The sequence below is a fragment of the Capricornis sumatraensis genome, chromosome 14 (genome assembly GCF_032405125.1).
Source record: "Capricornis sumatraensis isolate serow.1 chromosome 14, serow.2, whole genome shotgun sequence".
NCBI lineage: Eukaryota > Metazoa > Chordata > Mammalia > Artiodactyla > Bovidae > Capricornis > Capricornis sumatraensis.
In genome coordinates, this window is record NC_091082.1 from 64,434,615 (window position 1) to 64,459,490 (window position 24,876).

General features: G+C 39.6%; 1 protein-coding gene across 2 annotated transcripts in view; it reads right to left on the minus strand.

Moving 5' to 3' along the window:
• The window catches only part of COP1 (COP1 E3 ubiquitin ligase), a 230,873-nt gene that overhangs the window by 30,301 nt on the left and 175,696 nt on the right, over positions 1-24,876 (minus strand). The window contains exons 17-18 of one of the 2 annotated variants that reach the window (XM_068985956.1): positions 23,591-23,715; positions 20,065-20,225 (exon numbers count right to left, since the gene is read on the minus strand). In XM_068985956.1, coding sequence (XP_068842057.1) covers positions 20,065-20,225; positions 23,591-23,715 — 286 coding nt within the window. Of the gene's footprint in view, positions 1-20,064; positions 20,226-23,590; positions 23,716-24,506; positions 24,822-24,876 lie in introns of those variants that run through there. The other variant, XM_068985957.1, reaches the window with a different exon arrangement.

The window sequence follows — 24,876 nt, forward strand, 5'->3', positions numbered from 1 at the left end:
TTAATTAAAGGTAACAAGCAATGTTTAACTCCGTCTGAATTCCTCTGTGAAATGATTATAAAGATATAACAGGATCAGAAGTAATCTATGGTGGGGAGAGGGAGTGAGAAGAAACAGGAATGAGGAGACTAAATGCAGAGATGAATGAAACAAATATATGACATCGAAAGACAGCTTTTCTTCGATGAATAATTGGAACAAAAAAGATTAGATACAATTTAATTTGTGAAATTCAACAAATACTTACAAGGAAAATAAAGAGAAACAAACCTCAAAACTCGGTGTCTCACAGCACTCAGACGCTTGCCCAGAGGGTATGGAGGAAGCCCCTTGCCTCACCACTCCTGCCTCTGCCTTTCCCCCATTTGGCTGTTTCTGAGTTGCATCTTTCATAATAAATTGGTAAGCACTGAGTCAAACCAGGCTGATTAAACATAAGGGTGCCTTTGGGAGTCAGATCTTTGACTCCAGCTTTAAGATCCTGATTTACCACAAGCAATACAAGAATGTTCTAGCCTTTATTTTTGCAATGAGATCAACTAGAACCTCAATACCCAATGTTCCTCTCACAGTTGGTCTTTATAGCTTCTGAAGTAACCAACTTCCAAAGGAACCTCAGAAGGCCTCCTAATGTGGCTCCTTGGAAGGGTGTGAGATGTACCTACTTACTCCTGGGAGATGAAGAAGAGGTCCCTGGTGGCCATTGTCAGAAACACTTTAAAAACACTTTTTCCCTGTTTCCCAGATGAGAACACTGTTGGAGCTCTATACATTTCCACAGGTGAGAGCAAGACTGATTAAAAGAAGGAATGGAAAATCTTTCTCCCTATAATTCTAGGTTTTTTTTGATAAAATGAAAGAGAATTATGCATCCCATAAGAAAAAACAACAACTAGTAATGGAGGTTCCTGGGTCTCTCCCTCAAATTCTGGCTTAATAAGTCTGCGGTTTAGAAATTTGCATGTTAAATACATACACCAGGTTATTAGTAATTCTGAAGCAGATGATCAGTAGACCATACCTTGAAAAACACTAGTACAGATACTGGAACCTGTCTATAAATGTTGAACTCAAGGGAAAGGAGAAATCGGCATCTTTCTACTTTTGGTCAGGGGGCTGGGGAGAGGGAAGTAGAGAGGAAAGACTTCCTTGTTTGTCTGTCTGTTTTCATTTACTGAGTGCAAGGCCAACATAATACCAAGGTAAACAGGACAAGACTTTTTTAGCCTATGACAGCTTTTGAGTTCAATAAGCATGATTATACATGTAAAGGTTATTGGTGCTATTTTTACCCATATTATATACATTTATTTGGTTAAAAGATATTATGTTCCATACTGGTATTTGAATTACACTAGTGGCTCACAGAAATTTAGTTAGTTCTAAGTTAACTTCACAAGTGGAAATCTATAAGAATTTAAAATAAGCAAAATGTAATGGAAAACTGAATATGTAAAACACTAGTGTAGCTGACATATACTAGTAATTGCCTTATTCTTCTCTTTTCTTTCAGTCTCCTATTCCCATATTTTAAACTAGTTCATGAAAGTGTAAGTAGTACATGAAATCAGCAGTTTTGACCTGTCTACATATTCAAGTAATATTATACCCCCAGAGGAGTCAAGTAAATTGGAACTAAAGAGCAAGTTAACACAATGAAAATTAATAAAGAAAATGTTGATCTTTGCTCTAAGCAGAGCCACAAGTTCTTGAACATTACACATTTAGAGATATTTACTGTTTATGAGGTGATGGGGCAAAAAGAGCTGCTCTTTTACCAAACTTGTTCTTTTACCCAGTTTTACCAAAGTCAACTTGGTGAGACTTTGAGTTAAGGGAAAACATAATAGACTTCCTTGTGACTCAGTAGCTCCCTGTCATCAAGTGTTCAAAAAGCCTGAAGGATGTTAAATATGGTATAAATCATTTCACCAATGGGCAAAACGTAGGGCTAGGCAGTTATCAATCAAATGGCTGTTATCCACTCAATGAACACTCTACTACTTCTGTGATTACAAAACCCAGCACTTTAGTGAAAGGACCTCTAATCTAATGACATTACAATATAGAATAAAAAGAGGTATATGAAAGAATACCTGGGCTCAGTGAACTGCAAGGTCAAAGGCACAAAGGTTAAATGCAGAGAAACAAATGTAAAAACCCATCAGAAGTGTTGGAGGATTTACAAGCAATTCAATGTTGCTGAAGTATAAAATATGCCTATGCAAGTGGCAGGTGACCATACTGGAAAGGTAGGTGGGAAGTCTGAAGAAGGAGGGTGTTGTTAGACATCACACCAAGCTTAGAGTTTATTTTATAACCACTGGGACACTACTGAAGGATTTTAAGCAGCACAGGTACTACTGAGAAGTAATTGCAGGGAACAACGAAAGCTTGAACTAGTGATAAGTGGGAGAGTAAAAGGAGTAGAAATGGATGATGGATTCAAGATACATTAAAAAGAAAATGAGCTCATATTTGTGCTGAGATTACATACCAAAACCTGATTTTACATTTGTAAGACTCCAGTTTTAATGGTTAAAACTTTATATGTGAATAAATTTGATTTTAAATTTACAAAATGCCAAAGAACAGAACTGTGCTTAATAAAACATAAAAATTAATCCAACATTTTCTATGATATAGTAAATCACAGCAATAGCCTATATATTGGAATTTCTACAGCAATTCATAAGTAGAATGCCAAACTGGCATATCTTCATAACTGCCAGCTACATATGAGAAATCTGGCAAAATTTTAGAAAAACTCAATATTTGAGACTAAATAATTAGAAAGTCCCTAACTGTTAAGATCAGGTCATGTTACAATTTCTGGATAGCCTAAATATTTTACTCACACTTTTAAAATTCCTGCCCTTGGCTAAATTTATATTGAGACTTTCATTAGAAAAATAATTTCAAATAGATGATTTTATTTCCACTACCGATTCAGATACTAAATTATCTTTTTCAATTGAGATACTTAAAGTCAGACTGACTTTCTATACAAAATCTATCCCTAAAGCTTCCTACTTTCATTAGAGTCAAAGATCTTGAAGACAAATACAAAGATAACTAACCACCTATTTAATTGTCAACAATATGTACATACTCTGTCATTAAAAACAAATGATTTAGATTTATTTTCTGCCTCGTCTTCATTTTTGGCTTGGCTATCACAGTTCAAACAAAAAAAAATCTATTTTCATCGAAGCTGATCTTCTTATATACATTAAAAAAAAAGACTAATATAAACAGGCACAAAATTACATGGCTTCTTTACAGCAATTATAATGAATGACTTTTCTACATAATCAAATTATTCCTATGTTCAGCAGTTAATTATTTTTCTACCATCCTGGGACTAGCCAATGTCAACTTCTGATAGCTTTACTTGGAAGAAATGCTGCCTAAAATGGGATTTAAGATATAAGAGAGTAAGAGATATGGAAGGCACAAACCTTCACAAGGATCACATCAGTATAGAAGATTGTCATAAGAACAATAGAAATTAACGTGGGACTGTGGAAGTAAGATACAAAATCACATTTCTTTTCCTCGGATAGACTGCAGGAAACAGTTTTCTCTCAAACAGTTGCTGTCTTTGGTTAACTCTGCTTTAAGTAATTGTTAAATATATTTTTATTCAGTTAGAAAAGAATAAATATTTTTTAATATACTGTCTACACTTCAGCATATGAAACCAATTCAAGCAGTATTTGTTAAAAATGTTTAAGTCAAGGAAATGATATCCAACATTCACTCTCTTTCCTTCTACTGCTGCTGCTGTTGCTAAGTCGCTTCAGTCGTGTCTGACTCTGTACGACCCCATAGACGGCAGCCCACCAGGCTCCACCATCCCTGGGATTCTCCAGGCAAGAACACTGGAGTGGGTTGTCATTTCCTTCTCCAGTGCATGAAAGTGAAAAGTGAAAGTGAAGACACTCAGTCGTGTTTGACTCTTCGTTACCCCATGGACCGCAGCCTACCAGGCTTTTCCGTCCATGGGATTTTCCAGGCAAGAGTACTCTAGTGGGGTGCTACTAATATTACAGAAATTTATAGGAAATAAAAGATAAACATTCAGAAACCAAAGTTAAATTTTTTCCCATCTCAAAATATTTTGGACACTTTAAAACATGGTGGGGTAATAATGAAAATTATTAATAGGCTAATGGCATCATTCAGAATGCACTCTGAAATTAACATCAATAAATTTCTTTTAAAAAAGCAAAATAAAACCCATAATCAAGTCACTTAAAAATTTCTGTGATTCTACTCTTCAAAACTGGTATATTTTAGAAGGAAAAACACTATTTTTAAAGAAGGATTTAATGAGAAAAAGAAATTATAATAATCATTCTAATATAGGTCAAATTCCATTACAGTGCATATAAACAGGAAAATAAAATATTTAAAATGTCACCATACATACCCACCAAATCATTTTGTTGATTTCATTACATTTTCACCATGAAATACCTAATGCAACAAATGTTTTCATAGAAACTGTCCATACAGCAGTGGACATTAAGGTTAAGGGATACTGACACTTAATGTAATTTAGAGAAGAAATAAACTACAGGTTTGCTTCCGTTTTCCACAGCCTTCTGGTCTCCTCTGTTTTCTACTTTCCCACCCAAATCTAGTTTGGACATTAAGGGATAAATGGGGCACTTAGGAGAGATGGAAGCCATAGTCTTCCTGGAAGGCAGGGTCCGTGTTCAGAGTCTCCTTTCCTTCCGTGCCCAAGACAGACAAGAGATCATTCAGATTGGCCCTCTTCCAGTCAGGAAAAATTTTTTAAAGTGTTATAAACCATCTGGCTAGAGGAAAGAAGAAAGGAAAGATAAAAGGGAAGGAAAGAAACAGAAATGAAGGAAGGAAAGAAGAAAGAAAAAAAAGATCTATGTTGTCTTCTCAGTGTTCATTGAAGAATTTAGGATGAGAAATAGTTTGTAAAGGTGGGAAATCAATATATATTAAATGTAGCTTTTAAAAATTGAATAAAAGAAAAAAGACATCTTATTCTTTTGTGTGTTTCTTCCTGAGAAGCATAAGAAGTAGCAAAATCTAACAGACATTAGGTATTCATAATTACAATTATTCCCTCTTTAACAGATGCTTGAGAACCATTAATGCCTCCTGGTTACTATGCATACAAATCTCCAGTGGTAACATACATCATCTGTTTCCAAACCTGACTGTTCATATAATTCTCTATAGAGACCTGGGGAACTTTCCAAAATATGAATCTTTACTCTCTTTCCCACCTCCCCCAAGGTACAGACTCAGGGGTCTAAGAAGAGAGCTGTTCTGTTATATACATTTTTTGAAAAGATTCCAAGGTGATTCTGATGATCAGTCAGGTCTGAGAATCACAGTGATAAATAAATTTTTATCATAGATGCCTTCTGCATTTTAATGGACATAGACTGGCTTTTCATACATGCTTTAGCTTCCCAAGTTTAGTGGAATCTGATGCTCTATACACAGTGTTGACTAAATCAGAGAGTGAATGCCTATCTCTTGGATAAAAGCATATATAAACTGGAAAATAGATATATTATGTAAGGCTTTTTTAGAGAAGACTGAATTGTAAAACACTACAAATGCAGTGGAGAAAGGGAAGGACAAATAATAAATACCTATTCCTCCATAGCTGCACACACTCTACTGTGTTCATTGTTTTGAAAATGTGCAAGAGCCTGGAGATTATATCCCAAGGACAAAATGGTAACTATGAAATAATTACATAGGTATCCAAAATGTTAATGTCAAGAAAACTATTTTTCTTAAATTGATATAGTCTTCATACTACCACTGAGTTTCATGTATTAGAAATCTCTCTCCCCTGTACTCCAGTATCTCCTTGGTTTCAAAAAACAGTATTTAATTAATTATACAACAATTAAGTGAAAGGACAAGGCTGAAGAACTGTATCATTCATTACAAAAATTGTATATTAATTATACATTATGTGCACACCATCTGTTCAGGGCTAGTGGTTTTAAAAAAAAATTTTAATTGGAGGATAACTGCTTTACAATGTGGTGTTGCTTTCTGCCAGCATCAACATGAATCAGCCATAAGTATACATATATTCTCTTCCTCTTAAGTCCCCCTCTCACTCTGCCCCTCATCCCATCCCTTCCCTCTAGGTTATCACAGAACACTTAAGCTGAGCTTCGTGTGCTATACAGCAACTTTCTACCAGCTAGCTACTTTACACATGCTACTGAACACATGTCAATGCTACTCTCTCAGTTGGCTCTGCCCTCTCCCTCCCCTCCTGTGTCCAAAAGTCCATTGTCTCTGTCTCTACTCCAGCCCTGTAAGTAGGTTCATCAGTACCATTTTTCTAGACTTCATATACATGCATTAATAAATAATATTTGTTTTTCTGACTCACTTCACTTTGTATAACAGGCTCTAGATTAATCCACCTCACTAGAACTGAATCAGATAAATTCCTTCCTATAGCTAAGTAATTTCATTGTACATATGTACCACAACTTCATCCATTCATTGGTCAATGGACATATTAGTGATAGTTTAGAAAACGAAAGTTACTACTAGCAAACACTCATATAATTTGCACTATTTAAAACCCTTTATATACATTAACTTATTTTAACATTATAATAACCCTAGTTCAGTTCAGTCGCTCAGTCATGTCCAACACCTTGTGATCTCATCAACCGCAGCACGCCAGGCCTTCCTGTCCATCAACAACTCCCAGAGCTTACTCAATTTCATGTCCATTGAGTCAGTGATACCATCCAACCATCTCATTCTCTGTTGTCCCCTTCTCCTCCCACCCTCAATCTTTCGCAGCATCAGGGTCTTTTCAAATGAGTCAGCTCTTCGCATCAGGTGGCCAAAGTACTGAAGTTTCAGCTTCAACATCAGTCCTTCCAATGAACCCCCAGGACTGGTCTCCTTTAGGATGGACTGGTTGGATCTTCTTGCAGTCCAAGGGACTCTCAGGAGTCTTCTCCAACACCACAGCTCAAAACCATCAATTCTTCGGCGCTCAACCCTCTTTATAGTCCAACTCTCACATCCATACATGACTACTGGAAAAACCATAGCCTTGACTAGACAGATCTTTGTTGGCAAAGTAATGCCTCTGCTTTTTAATATGCTGTCCAGGTTGGTCGTAACTTTACTTCCAAGGAGTAAGCGTCTTTTAATTTCATGGCTGCAATCACCATCTGCAGTGATTTTGGAGCCCCCCAAAATAAAGTCTCTCACTGTTTTCATTGTTTCCCCATCTATTTGCATGAAGTGATGGGATGGGATGCCATGATCTTCGTTTTCTCGAAGTTGAGCTTTAAGCCAACTTTTTCACTCTCCTCTTTCCCCTTTCATCAAGAGGCTTTTTAGTTCCTCTTCACTTTCTGCCATAAGGGTGGTGTTATCTGCATATCTGACGATACTGAAATTTCTCCTGGAAATCTTGATTCCAGCTTGTGTTTCTCCTAGCCCAGCATTTCACATGATGTACTCTGCATATAAGTTAAATAAGCAGGGTGACAATATACAGCCTTGACATACTGTTTTTCCTATTTGGAACCAGTCTGTTGTTCCATGTCCAGTTCTAACTGTTGCTTCCTGACCTGCATATAGATTTCTCATGAGGCAGGTCAGGTGGTCTGGTATTCCCATCTCTTTCAGAATGTTCCATAGTTTATTGTGATCCACACAGTCAAAGGCTTTGGCATAGTCCATAAAGTAGAAATAGATGTTTTTCTGGAACTCTCTTGCCTTTTCAATGATCCAGCAGATGTTGGCAATTTGATCTCTGGTTCCTCTGCCTTTTCTAAAACCAGCCTGAACATCAGGAAGTTCATGGTTCATGTATTGCTGAAGCCTGGCTTGGAGAATTTTGAGCATTACTTTACTAGCGTGTAAGATGAGTGCAATTGTGCGGTAGTTTGAACATTCTTTGGCATTGCCTTTCTTTGGGATTGGAATGGACACTGACCTTTTCCAGTTCTTTGGCCATTGCTGGGTTTTCCAAATTTGGTGGCATATTGAGTGCAGCACTTTCACAGCATTATCTTTTAGGATTTCAAATAGCTCCACTGGAATTCCATTACCACCACTAGCTTTGTACGTAGTGATGTTTCCTAAGGCTCACTTGACTTCACATTCAAGGATGTCTGGCTCTAGATGAATGATCAAACCATCATTATTATCTGGGTCGTGAAGTTTTTTGTATAGTTCTTCTGTGTATTCTTGCCACCTCTTCTTAATATCTTCTGCTTCTGGTTAGGTCCATACCATTCTGTCCTTTATTGAACCCATCTCTGCATGAATTGTTCCCTTGGTATCTCTAATTTTATGGAAGAGATCTCTAGTCTTTCCCATTCTGTTGTTTTCCTCTATTTCTTTGTATTGATCATTGAGGAAGGCTTTCTTATCTCTCCTTGCTACTCTTCGGAACTCTACATTTAAATAGGCATATCCTGCGCAGGCGGCTGCGAGGGCCGGCCGGCGCACTGAGCGCAGGCGGCTGCGAGGGCCGGCCGGCGCACTGAGCGCAGGCGGCTGCGAGGGCCGGCCGGCGCACTGAGCGCAGGCGGCTGCGAGGGCCGGCCGGCGCACTGAGCGCAGGCGGCTGCGAGGGCCGGCCGGCGCACTGAGCGCAGGCGGCTGCGAGGGCCGGCCGGCGCACTGAGCGCAGGCGGCTGCGAGGGCCGGCCGGCGCACTGAGCGCAGGCGGCTGCGAGGGCCGGCCGGCGCACTGAGCGCAGGCGGCTGCGAGGGCCGGCCGGCGCACTGAGCGCAGGCGGCTGCGAGGGCCGGCCGGCGCACTGAGCGCAGGCGGCTGCGAGGGCCGGCCGGCGCACTGAGCGCAGGCGGCTGCGAGGGCCGGCCGGCGCACTGAGCGCAGGCGGCTGCGAGGGCCGGCCGGCGCACTGAGCGCAGGCGGCTGCGAGGGCCGGCCGGCGCACTGAGCGCAGGCGGCTGCGAGGGCCGGCCGGCGCACTGAGCGCAGGCGAGAGGAGCTACCCCACGTCCCAAGTCAGGAGCAGCGGGCTAGAGTGCCAGGCTGCTACAGCGCAGGAACGGCCGAGAGGAGCTACCCTGCATCCGAGGTCAGTGGCGGCCGGGAGGAGCTACCCCGCGTCCGAGGTCAGGGGCGGCCGGGAGGAGACACCCCGCGTCCGAGGACAGGGGCGGCCGGGAGGAGACACCCCGCGTCCGAGGTCAGGGGCGGCCGGGAGGAGACACCACGCGTCCGAGGTCAGGGGCGGCCGGGAGGAGACACCCCACGTCCGAGGTCAGGGGCGGCCGGGAGGAGACACCCCGCGTCCGAGATCGGGGCGGCCGGGTGGAGACACCCCGCGTCTGAGGTCAGGGGCGGCCGGGAGGAGACACCCCGCGTCCGAGGTCGGGGCGGCCGGGTGGAGACACCCCGCGTCCAAGGTCAGGGGCGGCCGGGAGGAGACACCCCGCGTCCGAGGTCGGGGCGGCCGGGTGGAGCCACCTTGCATCCGAGGTCAGGGGCGGCCGGGAGGAGACACCCCGCGTCCGAGGTCGGGGCGGCCGGGAGGAGACACCCCGCGTCCGAGGTCGGGGCGGCCGGGTGGAGACACCTTGCATCCGAGGTCAGGGGCGGCCGGGAGGAGACACCCCGCGTCTGAGGTCAGGGGCGGCCGGGAGGAGACACCCCGCGTCCGAGGTCGGGGCGGCCGGGAGGAGACACCCCGCGTCCGAGGTCAGGGGCGGCCGGGTGGAGACACCCTGCGTCCGAGGTCAGGGGCGGCCGGGAGGAGACACCCCGCGTCCGGGGTCAGGGGCGGTGACCCTGAGGAGCCACCCTGAGCCCAAGGCCAGCGGCGGCAACTGGGAGGAGTCACCCACACCCGAGGCCAGGGCCGGCTGCCTGGAGGAGCCACCCAGGAGCGGTGGCTGCTCAGGCGCAGGAAGGCCTAGAGGAGCTATCCCACGTTGAAGGTCAGGAACCGCGGCGGTAATGAGATACCCCTCGTCCAAAGTAAGGAGCAGCGGCTGTGCTTTGCTGGAGCAGCCGTGAAGAGATACCCCACGCCCAAGGTAAGGGAAACCCAAATAAGGTGGTAGGTTGTTGCAAGAGGGCATCAGAGGGCAGACACATTGAAACCATACTCACAGAAAACTAGTCAATCTAATCACACGAGGACCACAGCCTTGTCTAACTCAATGAAACCAAGCCATGCCTGCGGGGCGACCCAAGACGGGAGGGTCATGGTAGAGAGGTCTGACAGAACATGGTCCACTGGAGAAGGGAATGGCAAGCCACTTCATTGAGAACTCCATGTATAGATTGAAAAGGCAAAATGATAGGACACCAAAAGAGGAACTCCCCAGGTCATTAGGTGCCCAATATGCTACTGGAGATCAGTGGAGAAGTAACTCCAGAAAGAATGAAGGGATGGAGCCAAAACAAAAACAATACCCAGTTGTGCATGTGACTGGTGATAGAAGCAAGATCCGATGCTGTAAAGAGCAATATTGCATAGGAACCTGGAATGTCAGGTCCATGAATCAAGGCAAATTGGAAGTGGTCAAATAAGAGATGGCAAGGGTGAACGTCAACATTCTAGGAATCAGTGAACTAAAATGGACTGGAATGGGTGAACTTAACTGAGATGACCATTACATCTACTACTGCAGGCAGGAATCTCTCAGAAGAAATGGAGTAGCCATCATGGTCAACAAGAGAGTCTGAAATGCAGTACTTGGATGCAATCTAAAAAACGACAGAATGACCTGTTCGTCTCCAAGGCAAACCATTCAATATCACAGTTATCCAGTCTATGCCCCAACCAGTAATGCTGAAGAAGCTGAAGTTGAACGGTTTTATGAAGACCTACAAGATCTTTTAGAACTAACACCCCAAAAAGACGTCCTTTTCATTATAGGGGACTGGAATGCAAAAGTAGGAAGTCAAGAAACACCTGGAGTAACAGGCAAATTTGGCCTTGGAATGCAGAATGAAGCAGGGCAAAGACTAGTAAGAGTTTTGCCAAGAAAATGCACTGGTCATAGCAAACACCCTCTTGCAACAACACAAGAGAAGACTCTACACATGGACATCACCAGATGGTCAACATCGAAATCAGATTGATTATATTCTCTGCAGCTAAAGATGGAGAAGCTGTATACAGTCAACAAAAACAAGACCAGGAGCTGACTGTGGCTCAGATCATGAACTCCTTATTACCAAATTCAGAATTAAATTGAAGAAAGTAGGGAAAACCGCTAGACCATTAGATATGACATAAATCAAATCCCTTATGATTATACAGTGGAAGTGAGAAATAGATTTAAGGACCTAGATCTGATAGATAGAGTGCCTGATGAACTATGGAATGAGGTTCGTGACATTGTACAGGGGACAGGGATCAAGACCATCCCCATGGAAAAGAAATGCAAAAAAGCAAAATGGCTGTCTGGGGAGGCCTTACAAATAGCTGTGAAAAGAAGAGAAGCAAAAAGCAAAGGAGAAAAGGAAAGATATAAGCATCTGAACGCAGAATTCCAAAGAATAGCAAGAAGAGATAAGAAAGCCTTCTTCAGCGATCAATGTAAAGAAATCGAGGAAAACAACAGAATGAGAAAGACTAGAGATCTCTTCAAGAAAATTAGAGATACCAAGGGAACAATTCATGCAGAGATGGGCCCAATAAAGGACAGAAATGGTATGGACCTAACCAGAAGCAGAAGATATTAAGAAGAGGTGGCAAGAATACATGGAAGAACTGTACAAAAAAGATCTTCACGACCCAGATAATCATGATGATGTGATCACTCATCTAGAGCCAGACATCCTGGAATGTGAAGTCAAGTGGGCCTTAGAAAGCATCACTACAAACAAAGCTAGTGGAGGTGATGGAATTCCAGTTGAGCTATTTCAAATCCTGAAAGATGATGCTGTGAAAGTGTGGCACTCAATATGCCAACAAATTTGGAAAACTCAGCAGTGGCCACAGGACTGGAAAAGGTCAGTTTCCATTCCAATCCCAAAGAAAGGCAACACCAAAGAATGCTCAAACTCCTGCACAATTGCACTCATCTCATACGCTAGTAAAGTAATGCTCAAAATTCTCCAAGCCAGGCTTCAGCAATACGTGAACCTTGAACTTCCTGATGTTCAAGCTGGTTTTAGAAAAGGCAGAGGAACCAGAGATCAAATTGCCAACATCCGCTGGATCATGGAAAAAGCAAGAGAGTTCCAGAAAGACATCTATTTCTGCTTTATTGACTATGCCAAAGCCTTTGACTGTGTGGATCACAATAAAATGTGGAAAATTCTGAAAGAGATGGCAATACCAGACCACCTGACCTGCCTCTTGAGAAGTCTGTATGCAGGTCAGAAAGCAACAGTTAGAACTGGACATGGAACAATAGACTGGTTCCAAATAGGAAAAGCAGTATGTCAAGCCTGTATATTGTCACCCTGCTTATTTAACTTATATGAAGAGTACATCATGAGAAATTCTGGACTGGAAGAAACACAAGCTGGAATCAAGATTGCCGGGAGAAATATCAATAACCTCAGATATGCAGATGACACCACCCTTATGGCAGAAAGTGAAGAGGAGCTAAAAAGCCTCTTGATGAAAGTGAAAGAGGAGAGTGAAAAAGCTGGCTTAAAGCTCAACATTCAGAAAATGAAGATCATGGCATCCGGTCCCATCACTTCATGGGAAATAGATAGGGAAACAGTGGAAACAGTGTCAGACTTTATTTTTTGGGGCTCCAAAATCACCGCAGATGGTGACTGCAGCCATGAAATTAAAAGACGCTTACTGCTTGGAAGAAAAGTTACGACCAACCTAGACAGCATATTCAAAAACAGGGACATTACTTTGCTGACTAAGGTCCGTCTAGTCAAGGCTATGGTTTTTCCAGTAGTCATGTATGGATGTGAGAGTTGGACTATAAAGAGGGTTGAGCGCCGAAGAATTGATGGTTTTGAGCTGTGGTGTTGGAGAAGACTCTTGAGAGTCCCTTGGACTGCAAGGAGATCCAACCAGTCCATTCTGAAGGAGATCAACCCTGGGATTTCTTTGGAGGGAATGATGCTGAAGCTGAAACTCCAGTACTTTGGCCATCTGTTGCGAAGAGTTGAGTCACTGGAAAAGACTTTGATGCTGGGAGGGATTGGGGGCAGTAGGAGAAGGGGACGACTGAGGATAGGATGGCTGGATGGCATCACGGAGTCGATGGACATGAGTCTGAGTGAACTCCGGGAGATGGTGATGGACAGGGAGGCCTGGCGTGCTGCAATTCATGGGGTCACAAAGAGTCGGACACGATGAGCGACTGAACTGAACTGAACTGCTCCTTCCTTTTCTCCTTTGCTTTTGGCTTCTCTTCTTTTCACAGCTATCTGTAAGGCCTCCTCAGACAGCGATTTTGCCTTGTTGCATTTCTTTTTCTTGGGTATGGTCTTGATCCCTGTCTCATGTACAATGTCACGAACCTCATTCCATAGTTCGTCAGGCACTGTCTATCAGATCTAGTCCCTTAAATCTATTTCTTACTTCCACTATATAATCATAAGGGATTTGATTTAGGTCATACCTGAATGGTCTAGTGGTTTTCCTCACTTTCTTCAATTTAAGTCTAAAGGTAGGTCATTATTATCATTAGCATTTTAAAGATGAAGAAATTGATGCACAGTGAAGTTAAGGCACTTGAGCAAGGTCAGAGATCTCGTAAGTGTAAAATCTGACTTGAACCTGAGTGCTCTGACTCCATAGTCTTTGCCCTTGTTCTCTACACTATGTTTGTTTCCAATGAGGTTACAGACTAGCAGAGGACAGGAGACATGAACACAAATAACAGTACAAAGCAGTGTATTTGTTCATTCAGGAAATATTTTTAATGGATAGGAATTATGACAGATTTAGGTAAAGAAAAAATTTCCGTAAGAACACAAAGTTTTAGTTAAAAACATTTTATAATAAATGTTTCATTATATAAAGTTTTATTTGGAAGAAGAATATATTTTATTATATGACTAAAAAAAGATGCCCCTGCCTAATATAGTTATAACTTTGCACAGTATGGGTGGTTAACACTGTTAACAAATTTCTATGCCAAGTCTTGCTGGACTTGGTTTCAGGAAGGGAAATTAGGGATATCATTAGTCTGACATCCTTTACTACTGAGTTATAAAAAGTTTCAATATGACTCCTGGTGTTTCAAGCCACGAGAGGAAAATCCACCCTTAATAACCCTTCAATAACTAGCTAAAGCTTTTTCTGAGGATATAGTATATATATACACATTTGTCCCTTTTGAAGACCTACGAGAGTCTTTAAGTATCCTTCACAAGCTGTCTTTCATTAGCAGATATCTGTTTGTAATTGGTGACTCAGGACTAGATGATTATGTATGACGTACAGCCTCAGGAGAGGAGTCATCATGGACTCAAGGTCGGCCTTGAGGCAAGGTCTGCCAAGGTCAACAGGAATATACTGTCCCTTTACACAGATACGATTATTTAGCAGAAAGTTATTTGCCTTCTGTTAAATTATATTCAATATAAATTTGAAACAATTTATATTTCATACCAATAGTTTCAGATAAGAGATATGCCACGAAATTGATCCACAGATATAGAACATATATAGGCTCCTTTACCTAACTTTCAGTGTCTGAATAAAGCAGTGATGATAAAAAAAGATACAACAGAAATAAACAATATCATTCCAAATTTACTTTCGCTCTATAGCATTACTTTTAAGGTAGAGGTGGGATGTATAGGATAATGGAATAGATATAAATTACTAACATCAAATTGCCAAAGGACTATAATTATAAAATATCTTAGTTGCATTGAATTTCCTGTTCAAGCAAGAATTTCTTAAAAAAAAAAAAACTTTTCAGTACATAAACATGCGATTTGTAAAAAATCAGAAGTTAATGTTTTAGAAAACTGTTTATGGAAACAACTAATAAAGATTCTTTTACTAACAAGATTATTTTCTAACTGGCAAAGATACTGGCATTATAGTCCATGTTTTATGGGTATGGTCAAACTGAAATATCTGAACTTTCTCTGTGTAGGACCAAATGGAAATCGACGGTACTATAAGGCAATCTACCAATTTTAATCAAAAGCCTTAAAGCTATCCATTTCCTTCAAATGAATAAATCTCTAAAGTTCTCTCCTAAAGAATTAATTAGAAATTTAAAGATTTACTAAAAAATATTCAAGCATTATTTACAGTAGTAAAAAGTAAAGTATCTTGAGCAAAATAATAGTATACCAGGTATGGTAAATCCTTAGACTAGAATAATATGGAACCACTAAAAACTCTTTTCAAAATATATTTATATCTGGGAAATGTTCATGACAAAGGCAAAAGGTAAAGAATACATGATAACATACAAAATGTTCACTGCTATTGGGGGAAAAAGTTCCTATGAATGGAAAAAATTACATGTTGACTATATTTAAATGCCCGTATTAGTTATTTCTGGGAAAAGTGATAACAGATTTTTTTTTTGTTGTTGTTATTCTAAATTCTCTAAAATATACATGTATTCATTACTAATGGTTTCTTTCAATAATAAGCTACTGTAACTATTTGGGGAAGAAAACAAAAATCAAAACCTATGCAATGTTTCAAGATGATGACAGTATTCTCTACTGATACGCTTGCCAAGGAAATTCACTCTGACTCCCCACTCACCTAATAAACAGCTGCAAAAGAACTTTCTTTGGAATCAACTCTTAATTAGTTTAAGGATAATTACTTAAACTAATCATATCACTAATGTCTTTTAGGAGGAAGGAAGGGAACAAAGAAATAAACTTTATGTTAGTCCATATGAATACTTACTAGAAATTGTGAGTAAATAGAATATTTTAGAAGAAAGGCTGAAATTAGAACTAACATGAACAGATCCAGGTAATGGCTTGTCCAATAAGTATCAGACAGCAAACATCACTACACTGGGATACAAGAGGTTAAAATAAATTATGTGGTACTTTTCAAGGAAGAAGAGTCACAAAATGAATTGAAATTATAGTCCACTAGCCCACCATTCTCTATGATCAAATGTACATAGCTGACTGCTATACATGGAAATAAAGTAAACCACACTATTTCATAGATTGTGTAATTATTCAAAGGAATGTATTTGGATGTTCAATCATATATAGATATACTACATTCAAGTACACAGTTTTTGACTTTACAATTGCTTTTTCAAATAAATGGATAGTAATTTTTTTTTATTATAGCAAGTTAAACATATGATCAAGCTCACTTCATTTATATTTAAAAACCAACTAATGGGGAAAATTAAATTTCAAAGCCTAAATAAAAGTAGAGTGGTAGCTGGTATTCCAAGCAGTTATTTCATACAAATTCCCCTCTTTTAAAAAAATCATGACATTAATACTGAAATAGGCAATACAAATAAGATTAACTCTTGGGGGTTAAAATCCTCAGAATCTGGCAATAACAGAATATTCATACGTCAATAATTCTAAATTACTAAAGTTTAATTAAAATATATTCACATGAATTAAAATTATAAAGTAAAAACAAAATATAAAATGAAGAATTCTGCATTCTTCATTAGTATAAATATTACCATTTCTAAGTATCCTAGAGAGGAGCTATGTTGTATAATAAAAAATTCTTCTTCTAAAAAAAAGAAAAAAGTATTTTTGATACAGTTCAAACTTACAACCCTTTTGAAGATTAAATGCGGTACAAGAGGTTGTGGCACTTTAACAATAGAAATGCTAAAGCCACTAACAGAAGAACAAAGGACAGAAGACTCTGATGTGCTTTTAGACATAGGGAAGGTATTAGAAAGATAGAAAAAGAGAAAGGACAAAGTACTGTCCCTCAGATTAAAACAAACAATTTTAGACATATTCTGACTTTAAATGGAAGGAATTAAAAGCAAATATTATAAGCCTAGAAGAAAAAGTAGACTTTAAGAACCTACTTTGGAGGTTATCCTATGAACTATAATATGCACCCTTTCTGTCTAATATTAGTTCTTTTGCCACCTTCCTTGACAAAGCAAGGGCTTGAGAGACTTTAATCACATTTATTATTCTGACTTATTACTGTCAAGTACTTAATTCTCTGTGTGTATCATGTCCAACAGACATCATTGCTTTATACAGTCAACATGCGTCTAGATTTACTGCACGTTCACCATTTCTACTGCTTTCCATTCCTTTCTGCAACTCTGACCTTCCATCTTCTGCATTGTTTTTTCCTTCTGCTCTAAGAATATCCTTTAAGATTTTCTTTAGTGTAGAAAATTTTCTGCTGGTGGCAAATGCTTCATTCTTATTTGTCTAAGTCTTCATTTACTGGACACGGAATGCTAGATTGGCAGGTATTTTTCCTTCACACACTGAATATCTGGCTCCACTGTCTTTTGATTTCTATTGTTTCATTGAGATGTTGTCAGTTCAGTTACCCATTCTTTGAAGACAGCTTTTCTTTGCTTTAAGAATCTCTCATTTTATTTTTTCAGGAGTTTTAATAAGATGTGTCCCACCACCAGCAAGGGTCACAGGATTAGACACAATTAGTTTTAAATCTAGCACTTTGTTAGCTTTATAGAAGGATATAAGATGGGATATTCAGTGTGCACAGCATCTTCAAAACCATGCATAGCTTCTTGGATCTCTCCCCAAACCACAGAAAGTGAGCACAGTTGCCAAGGACAGCTGAGATGCAGGTGGTTCACTTCAACACAGAGAGGTACCTTGGTTTCCTGCCAGTCTTATATTGTTCACACTGCACAGATGTAAGGCCAGTATGTCAACTCACAGTTCTCTCAGTTCAGAAGCAATGTGATAGATGAGGTTTCAGAGTAAAATTAAGAGATAACTAGCTCCTAACACATAACATTCCCTATTTGTCTCAATACAGCTTATTTCCACAGCAAGGTGCTATGAGAAGGCGGACCCAAGGTCAGATTTTCATGCCCATCTATGTATGTTCAGGGTCTAGATCTGATATTAAATCTCTACTCACAATGTAGGTTTCAAGTCATTTATTCTCTGGGGTAAGAAAGTTTACTGAATCTCTGCCTTAATGTCTTTCATCAATGATGTAAAGCTTTATCAACAATAATCCTTTCTAATATCTGCTTTGGGGTTTCCCACATAGCACAGTGGTAAATAATCCACCTGTCAATGTAGGAGGTGCAAGAGATGTGGGTTTGAATTCTGAGTGGGGAATTTCCCCTGTAGGAGGAAATGGCAACCCACTCCAGTATTGTCTGGAAAATTCCATGGGCAGGAGCCTAGCGGGCTGCAGTCAATGAGGTCGCAGAGTCCAACACGACTGAGCGTCAACTTTCTTACTTCAACTTCTACCTCCTTTTTTTCCATCGTTTTTTGTCTCTCCATGCGTGCTTTTGTATATTTTCCTCTAACTATGCTACAAGTTCACTACTTCTCTTTTCAACTGTGCCTCATCTTCCATTCAACCCATCCACTAAGTTCCTAATTTTGGTAAATATATTTTCTTAGTTCTAGAATTTTCATTTTAAAACTACTTTTTATTTCCCAATTGAAATTTTCAACCTTGTCTTTCATTTTGTCAGTATGGTTATTCCAGGCTATGTCTGATAATACCCAGAGTTGCTGTGATTTTGTTTCTCTTGTCCAATTCCTATGCTAAATTTATTCATGTCATCTTGCCTCTCCTATGTCTGTTTACATTTTATTGTGCCTAGTTATTGTATTTGCAAGTTTGAAAAAGAATAAAATTCTTAGGTGATCTTCTTTTGAAAGCCTTCTTAAAGAGAGGATTTAATTTTACATCCTGTGAACCCCAGCAATCCATGATAGCCTCAATTTATTCAGGATTGATGTGACCTGAAATTGAGTTGCAAAATCACTGGGGGCTTATCTTCGACTGGTTTACTCTAGACTAGAGCCCTTTGGGTACCAAGACCAAAGTGAGTTCACCCATACGGTGTTGAGTACTAGACTGCATTCCCTGTGATCCCATGAAGCTACCAAGTATTCTCAGACATTCCACCAAAACTGGCAAATGCACCCAGCGGAGAAAGAATATTCAAAAGTCAGGCTCACATTCCTAGACTGCTAATTCTTTTCTATCTTGTTTATTTTCCAATGACTTAAAACAGGTTTTGGTTTTAAAATACATATACTTCGTCTAACTTTCTAGTTCTACTGAGAGGAAGGGTTGGTCCAAATCATCTTGCCTGCCACTACCAAAACTGAAGCTGAGTTACAGAACTTTAAACAAGATAGCTTGAATACATCTATGTAAACTATACAAGAACAAAGAAGTCTTAAAGTACCTATCAAGTAGAATTTTTTGTGTCAAAAATAAAAATAAGTATATACCTAAAAAGTTATTTTAAAAAAGAGACATTAACAGATGACTAACATTTACAAAATCAAGACAATAAAAACGATTACTTCTTCATAGAACTTATGAGAAAGCTTGTACTTTAAAATGCATAACTGAATGATAAGTTTGAGGAAACTTTTTTGGGCAACCTGGAAATTCAACTTTCTTGTTAAGAATAAAATGTGTTTAAATATTCTCATATAAATGTATTTTGCATAGAGAAATTCTGCCCTGAAATAGTACTTAACTAGGTATGCATATAGGCCACTCTCCTTTATCCACATCAAACTTTTTCCTCCTAATATAATACCAGGTTCAGCTGAATGTTTATTTAGCCTATACTGCAAGTGATTAAAAAGGGAAATAAGACACAGTATGTTTCCTGGATAAGTTTCCAGTCCTGTAGGAGAGATACAGAGATAATCTGATAATGATGTAACAGAGGTATGCATATGATGCTGTGGGTACACAGGAGAGACATCATGTAAGCATGATGTAACATTTCAATTACTGTTCCTTTAGTGACAATTCAATTACTACTTTCTAAAATGGTGACGTAATACTGAGCAAAAAAGAACATATATGCAACAATTTATATTTTAAACTTAAAAGGCTCACCTGTGTATATATAAACATAATGTATCATATGAGAAACCAAGGTAGAAAAACTGATACACAAACTCACCCCATCTGGAAGTGCCCTCCAGCACACGGCACTAACAAATTCATTTGTGTCATCTTCTTTTCGGTCTTTGTCCAGAACACTTTTGACTGTGTCAAACTTAAAAGTTAGCAAAGTCTTAGAAAGTCCTTTATAGTACAGGTAAAGAGAGTTGTTCTCGCTTCCTAAAAAAGAAATTTAATAATTATTTTAAAATATCTTTTTTGGTTTAGAATGGAAGAACTTAGTATTAGGACTTCATAAGTTCACTATTACTCAACATTTAAGTTCAGAGACTAATAATCTTTTATGGTAAAATATGAAAGACCAGAGCACAGGACTTAAAAAATGTATATTTTCCTAACCTAAAGGCATAATCATTGTGAAATGATTTAACAATATTGATATAAAAATCATTTTTAACAGAGATCTAGAGAAGAACCAGAAATTTGTTATTACAATATAATCTTCAAAGTATGTTTAAAAAGATTTGTGTCTAGGGGGGGAAAATGTTGTAGCACTTATAAACGCAGATTTTAATAATCTACAAAACTCATCTCCGATTTCCTAACAAAAGTTGAGTGGTCTACAAACCTATAGTTTGAACAGTCTGTCAAAGTAAGAGATTTGCTTTGACAAGGTTTAGGTTCATATACATGTTCAGTTCAGTTCGCTCGCTCAGTCGTGTCTGACTCTGCGATTCGCAGAACGCCAGGCCTCCCTGTCCATCACCAACTCCCGGAGTTCACTCAGACTCACGTCCATTGACTTGGTGATGCAATCCAGCCATTTCATCCTCTGTCATCCCCTTCTCTTCCTGCCCCCAATCCCTCCCAGCATCAGTCTTTTCCAGTGAGTCAACTCTTCACATGAGGTGGCCAAAGTATTGGAGTTTCAGCCTCAGCATCAGTCCTTCCAGTGAACACCCAGGACTGATCTCCTTTAGGATGGAGTGGTTGGATCTCCTTGCAGTCCAAGGGACTCTCAAGAGTCTTCTCCAACACCACAGCTCAAAAGTATCAATTCTTCAGTGCTCAGCTCTCTTCACAGTACAACTCACAGTTTCATCCACACATGACCACTGGAGAAACCATAGCCTTGACTAGATGGACCTCTGTTGGCAAAGTAGTGTCTCTGCTTTTTTAATATGCTATCTAGGTTGGTCATAACTTTACTTCCAAGGAGTAAGTGTCTTTCAATTTCATGGCTGCAGTCACCATCTGCAGTGATTTTGGAGCCCAAAAAATAAAGTCTGACACTGTTTCCACATCTATTTCCCATGAAGTGATGGGACCAGATGCCATGAGCTTAGTTGCCTGAATGTTGAGCTTTAAGCCAACTTTTTCACTCTCTTTCACTTTCATCAAGAGGCTTTTTAGTTCCTCTTCACTTTCTGCCATAAGGGTGGTGTCATCTGCATATCTGAGGTTATTGAGATTTCTCCTGGAAATCTTGATTCCAGCTTGTGCTTCTTCCAGCCGAGTTTCTCATGATGTACTCTGCATAGAAGTTAAATAAGCAGGGTGACAGTATACAGCCTTGATGTACTCCTTTTCCTATTTGGAACCAGTCTGTTGTTCCATGTCCAGTTCTAACTGTTGCTTTCTGACCTGCATATAGGTTTCTCAAGAGGCGGGTCAGGTGGTCTGGTATTCCCATCTCTTTCAGAATTTTTCACAGTTTATTGTGATCCACACAGTCAAAGGCTTTGGCATAGTCAATGAAGCAGAAATAGACATTTTTTTCTGGAACTCTCTTGCTTTTTCCATGATCCCGCGGATGTTGGCACTTTGGTCTCTGGTTCCTCTGCCTTTTCTAAAACCAACTTGAACATATGGAAGTTCATGGTTCACGTATATATGTGTAGAGATAGTTAATTTTACTGAATAAAGGCCAAGTCATTTTAAACCACTAATGGAAGTTCATATACTCAGGAATCAAATGTATTAAAAGCATTTCAACAGTACCAAATTTGATTTTCATATTTCTAATTTAAATTTGTACAAATTATCAACAATGAGAGTCCTAGAATAACAGATTGAGACTACCCAAACAGACTGTTTATTGAAGGGAACATTCAGTTCAGTTCAGTTGCTCAGTTGTGTCCGACTCTGCGACCCCATGAATCGCAGCACGCCAGGCCTCCCTGTTCATCACCATCTCCCGGAGTTCACTCAGACTCACGTCCATTGAGTCTGTGATGCCATCCAGCCATCTCATCCTCTGTCGTCCCCTTCTCCTCCTGCCCCCAATACCTCCCAGCATCAGAGTCTTTTCCAACGAATCAACTCTTCACATGAGGTGGCCAAAGTACTGGAGTTTCAGCTTTAGCATCATTCCTTCCAAAGAAATCCCAGGGTTGATATCCTTCAGAATGGACTGGTTGGATCTCCTTGCAGTCCAAGGGACTCTCAAAGAGTCTTCTCCAACACCACAGTTCAAAAGCATCAATTCTTCGGCGCTCAGCCTTCTTCACAGTCCAACTCTCACATCCATACATGACTACTGGAAAAACCATAGCCTTGACTAGACGGACCTTAGTCAACAAAGTAATGTCTTTGCTTTTCAATATGCTGTCTAGGTTGGTCATAAGTTTTCTTCCAAGGAGTAAGCGTCTTTTAATGTCATGGCTGCAGTCACCATCTGCAGTGATTCTGGAGCCCAAAAAAATAAAGTCTGACACTGTTTCCACTGTTTCCCCGTCTATTTTCCATCAAGTGATGGGACCAGATGCCATGATCTTCGTTTTCTGAATGTTGAGCTTTAGGCCAACTTCTTCACTCTCCTCTTTCACTTTCATCAAGAGGCTTTTTAGTTCCTCTTCACTTTCTGCCATAAGGGTGGTGTCATCTGCATATCTAGGTTATTGATATTTCTCCCAGCAATCTTGATTCCAGCTTGTGTTTCTTCCATTCCAGCATTTCTCATGATGTACTCTGCTTATAAGCAGGGTGACAATATACAGCCTTGATGTCCTCCTTTCCTATTTGGAACCAGTCTGTTACTCCATGTCCAGTTCTAACTGTTGCTTTCTGACCTGCATACAGACTTCTCAAGAGGCAGGTCAGGTGGTCTGGTATTGCCATCTCTTTCAGAATTTTCCATATTTTATTGTGATCCACACAGTCAAAGGCTTTGGTATAGTCAATAAAGCAGAAATAGATGTCTTTCTGGAACTCTCTTGCTTTTTCCATGATCCAGCGGATGTTGGCAATTTGATCTGTGGTTCCTCTGCCTTTTCTAAAACCAGCTTGAACATTATATAGGGGGAAATGAACATCAGACTTAAGACACAGCTGTCTCTAAAATTAAGATATCAGCAGAAATGTCTTCTCATAATACAGTTAACAATTTTATGCTGTTTCACATGGTTGGGGCTTGGGCTCAGTGAAGGAGAGGACTAATGCTTTTTCTAATCCAAAGAAAATTCAGCATGCTACCTTCTGAATATACAGATCATTTCCTGAATTGGTATGTCGTCTATTTTACTGAATGCAATTTTGGTGAAAGATACCTATTTAAAAGTTCAGGAGAAAGTAGTTTCACTTACCACAAGCTATATAATCTCCATTGGAAGCAAGGCCTACAAAGTTTTTTTCATTGATATGACCCTTGAAGGAGCGTAGGCAGTATGGCTTCCCTACATTCCACAGCTTTAGCTGGCTGTCTGTTGAACTGAGAGAAACACAAAAAGTTAGAACACCTCTAAGATTTCATGACATGAAACTTATCACTACTACTAATCGGAGGCAATCCAGTTTGCTGGTAGGAAATGCAGACTCTGGAGCCAGACTGTCTGAGTCAGAATGCTCAGTATGCTATTATTTGCTTTTGACCTTAGGAAAGTTAATACAAACTCTTTGGCTTCAATTTTTTCATCAGTTAAATATGAAATATAATGATTCCTATTTTACATGATTAGACGAATCCTAGAAGAGATTGAAAAAAAAATTAATTTATTTAAATGCTTTCAATAGTCCCTGGGCACATAGGAAGTATAACCATTAGCCATCAATACCACCATACGACCACCATCAAACAATAAGAAAGCTCTATTGGGAGTTGTGCTCCCAATTTCAGTTGATTTATTTTTTCAACTGTTCAATTATATTAGTATATTAAATATAAACTATTTTTACAGGCAAAGAATACTATGAATGTTTGGTCTATACAGTTTACCTTGCTAATATGCAAATGCAGCTGTTAATCAAAAAATAATTGAATATAAAAATCAATGCTAATCCTATCATGCAAAGACAGTCTGAGGATTTGAATAAAATACTCAATACTTCTGATTTTTTATTATAAAAATTGAATCATACAGCATATTATTTTGCAAAGTGCTTCTTCCTCATTCAACAATTTGGTTTACATTTGATGTGAAATAAACACATTTCTCTACTAATGACTACAGAATAAATCATCTTTTCTCTAACAGTCACAGAATAAGGCACCATGCTAAATGTTTGACATACAATATTTTATTCAAAGAATCACAACGTATAAGTAGTATTCTCAGTTCCATTTCAGAGGTGAGGAAACAGCTATAGAAGGTTAAGAATATTTTTAAGGTACCACTGCTAGTAAATAGTAGAACCAAGACTCAAACTCTTCTTCCACAGGCCACATTCCAAACTTCCAAAATTCTATTGCTTCTCATTATTTTTCAACATAGCATTTATTCTCAGACATTTATGTTGTTTTTTGGTTTTGTGGTTTTCTGGCCATGCCATGCAGCTTGCGATAATCTTCGTTCCCTGACCAGCAATCGAACCTGGGCCCTGGCAATGGAAGCGCAGAGCTATAACCACTGGACCGCCAGGGAATTTCTGACAT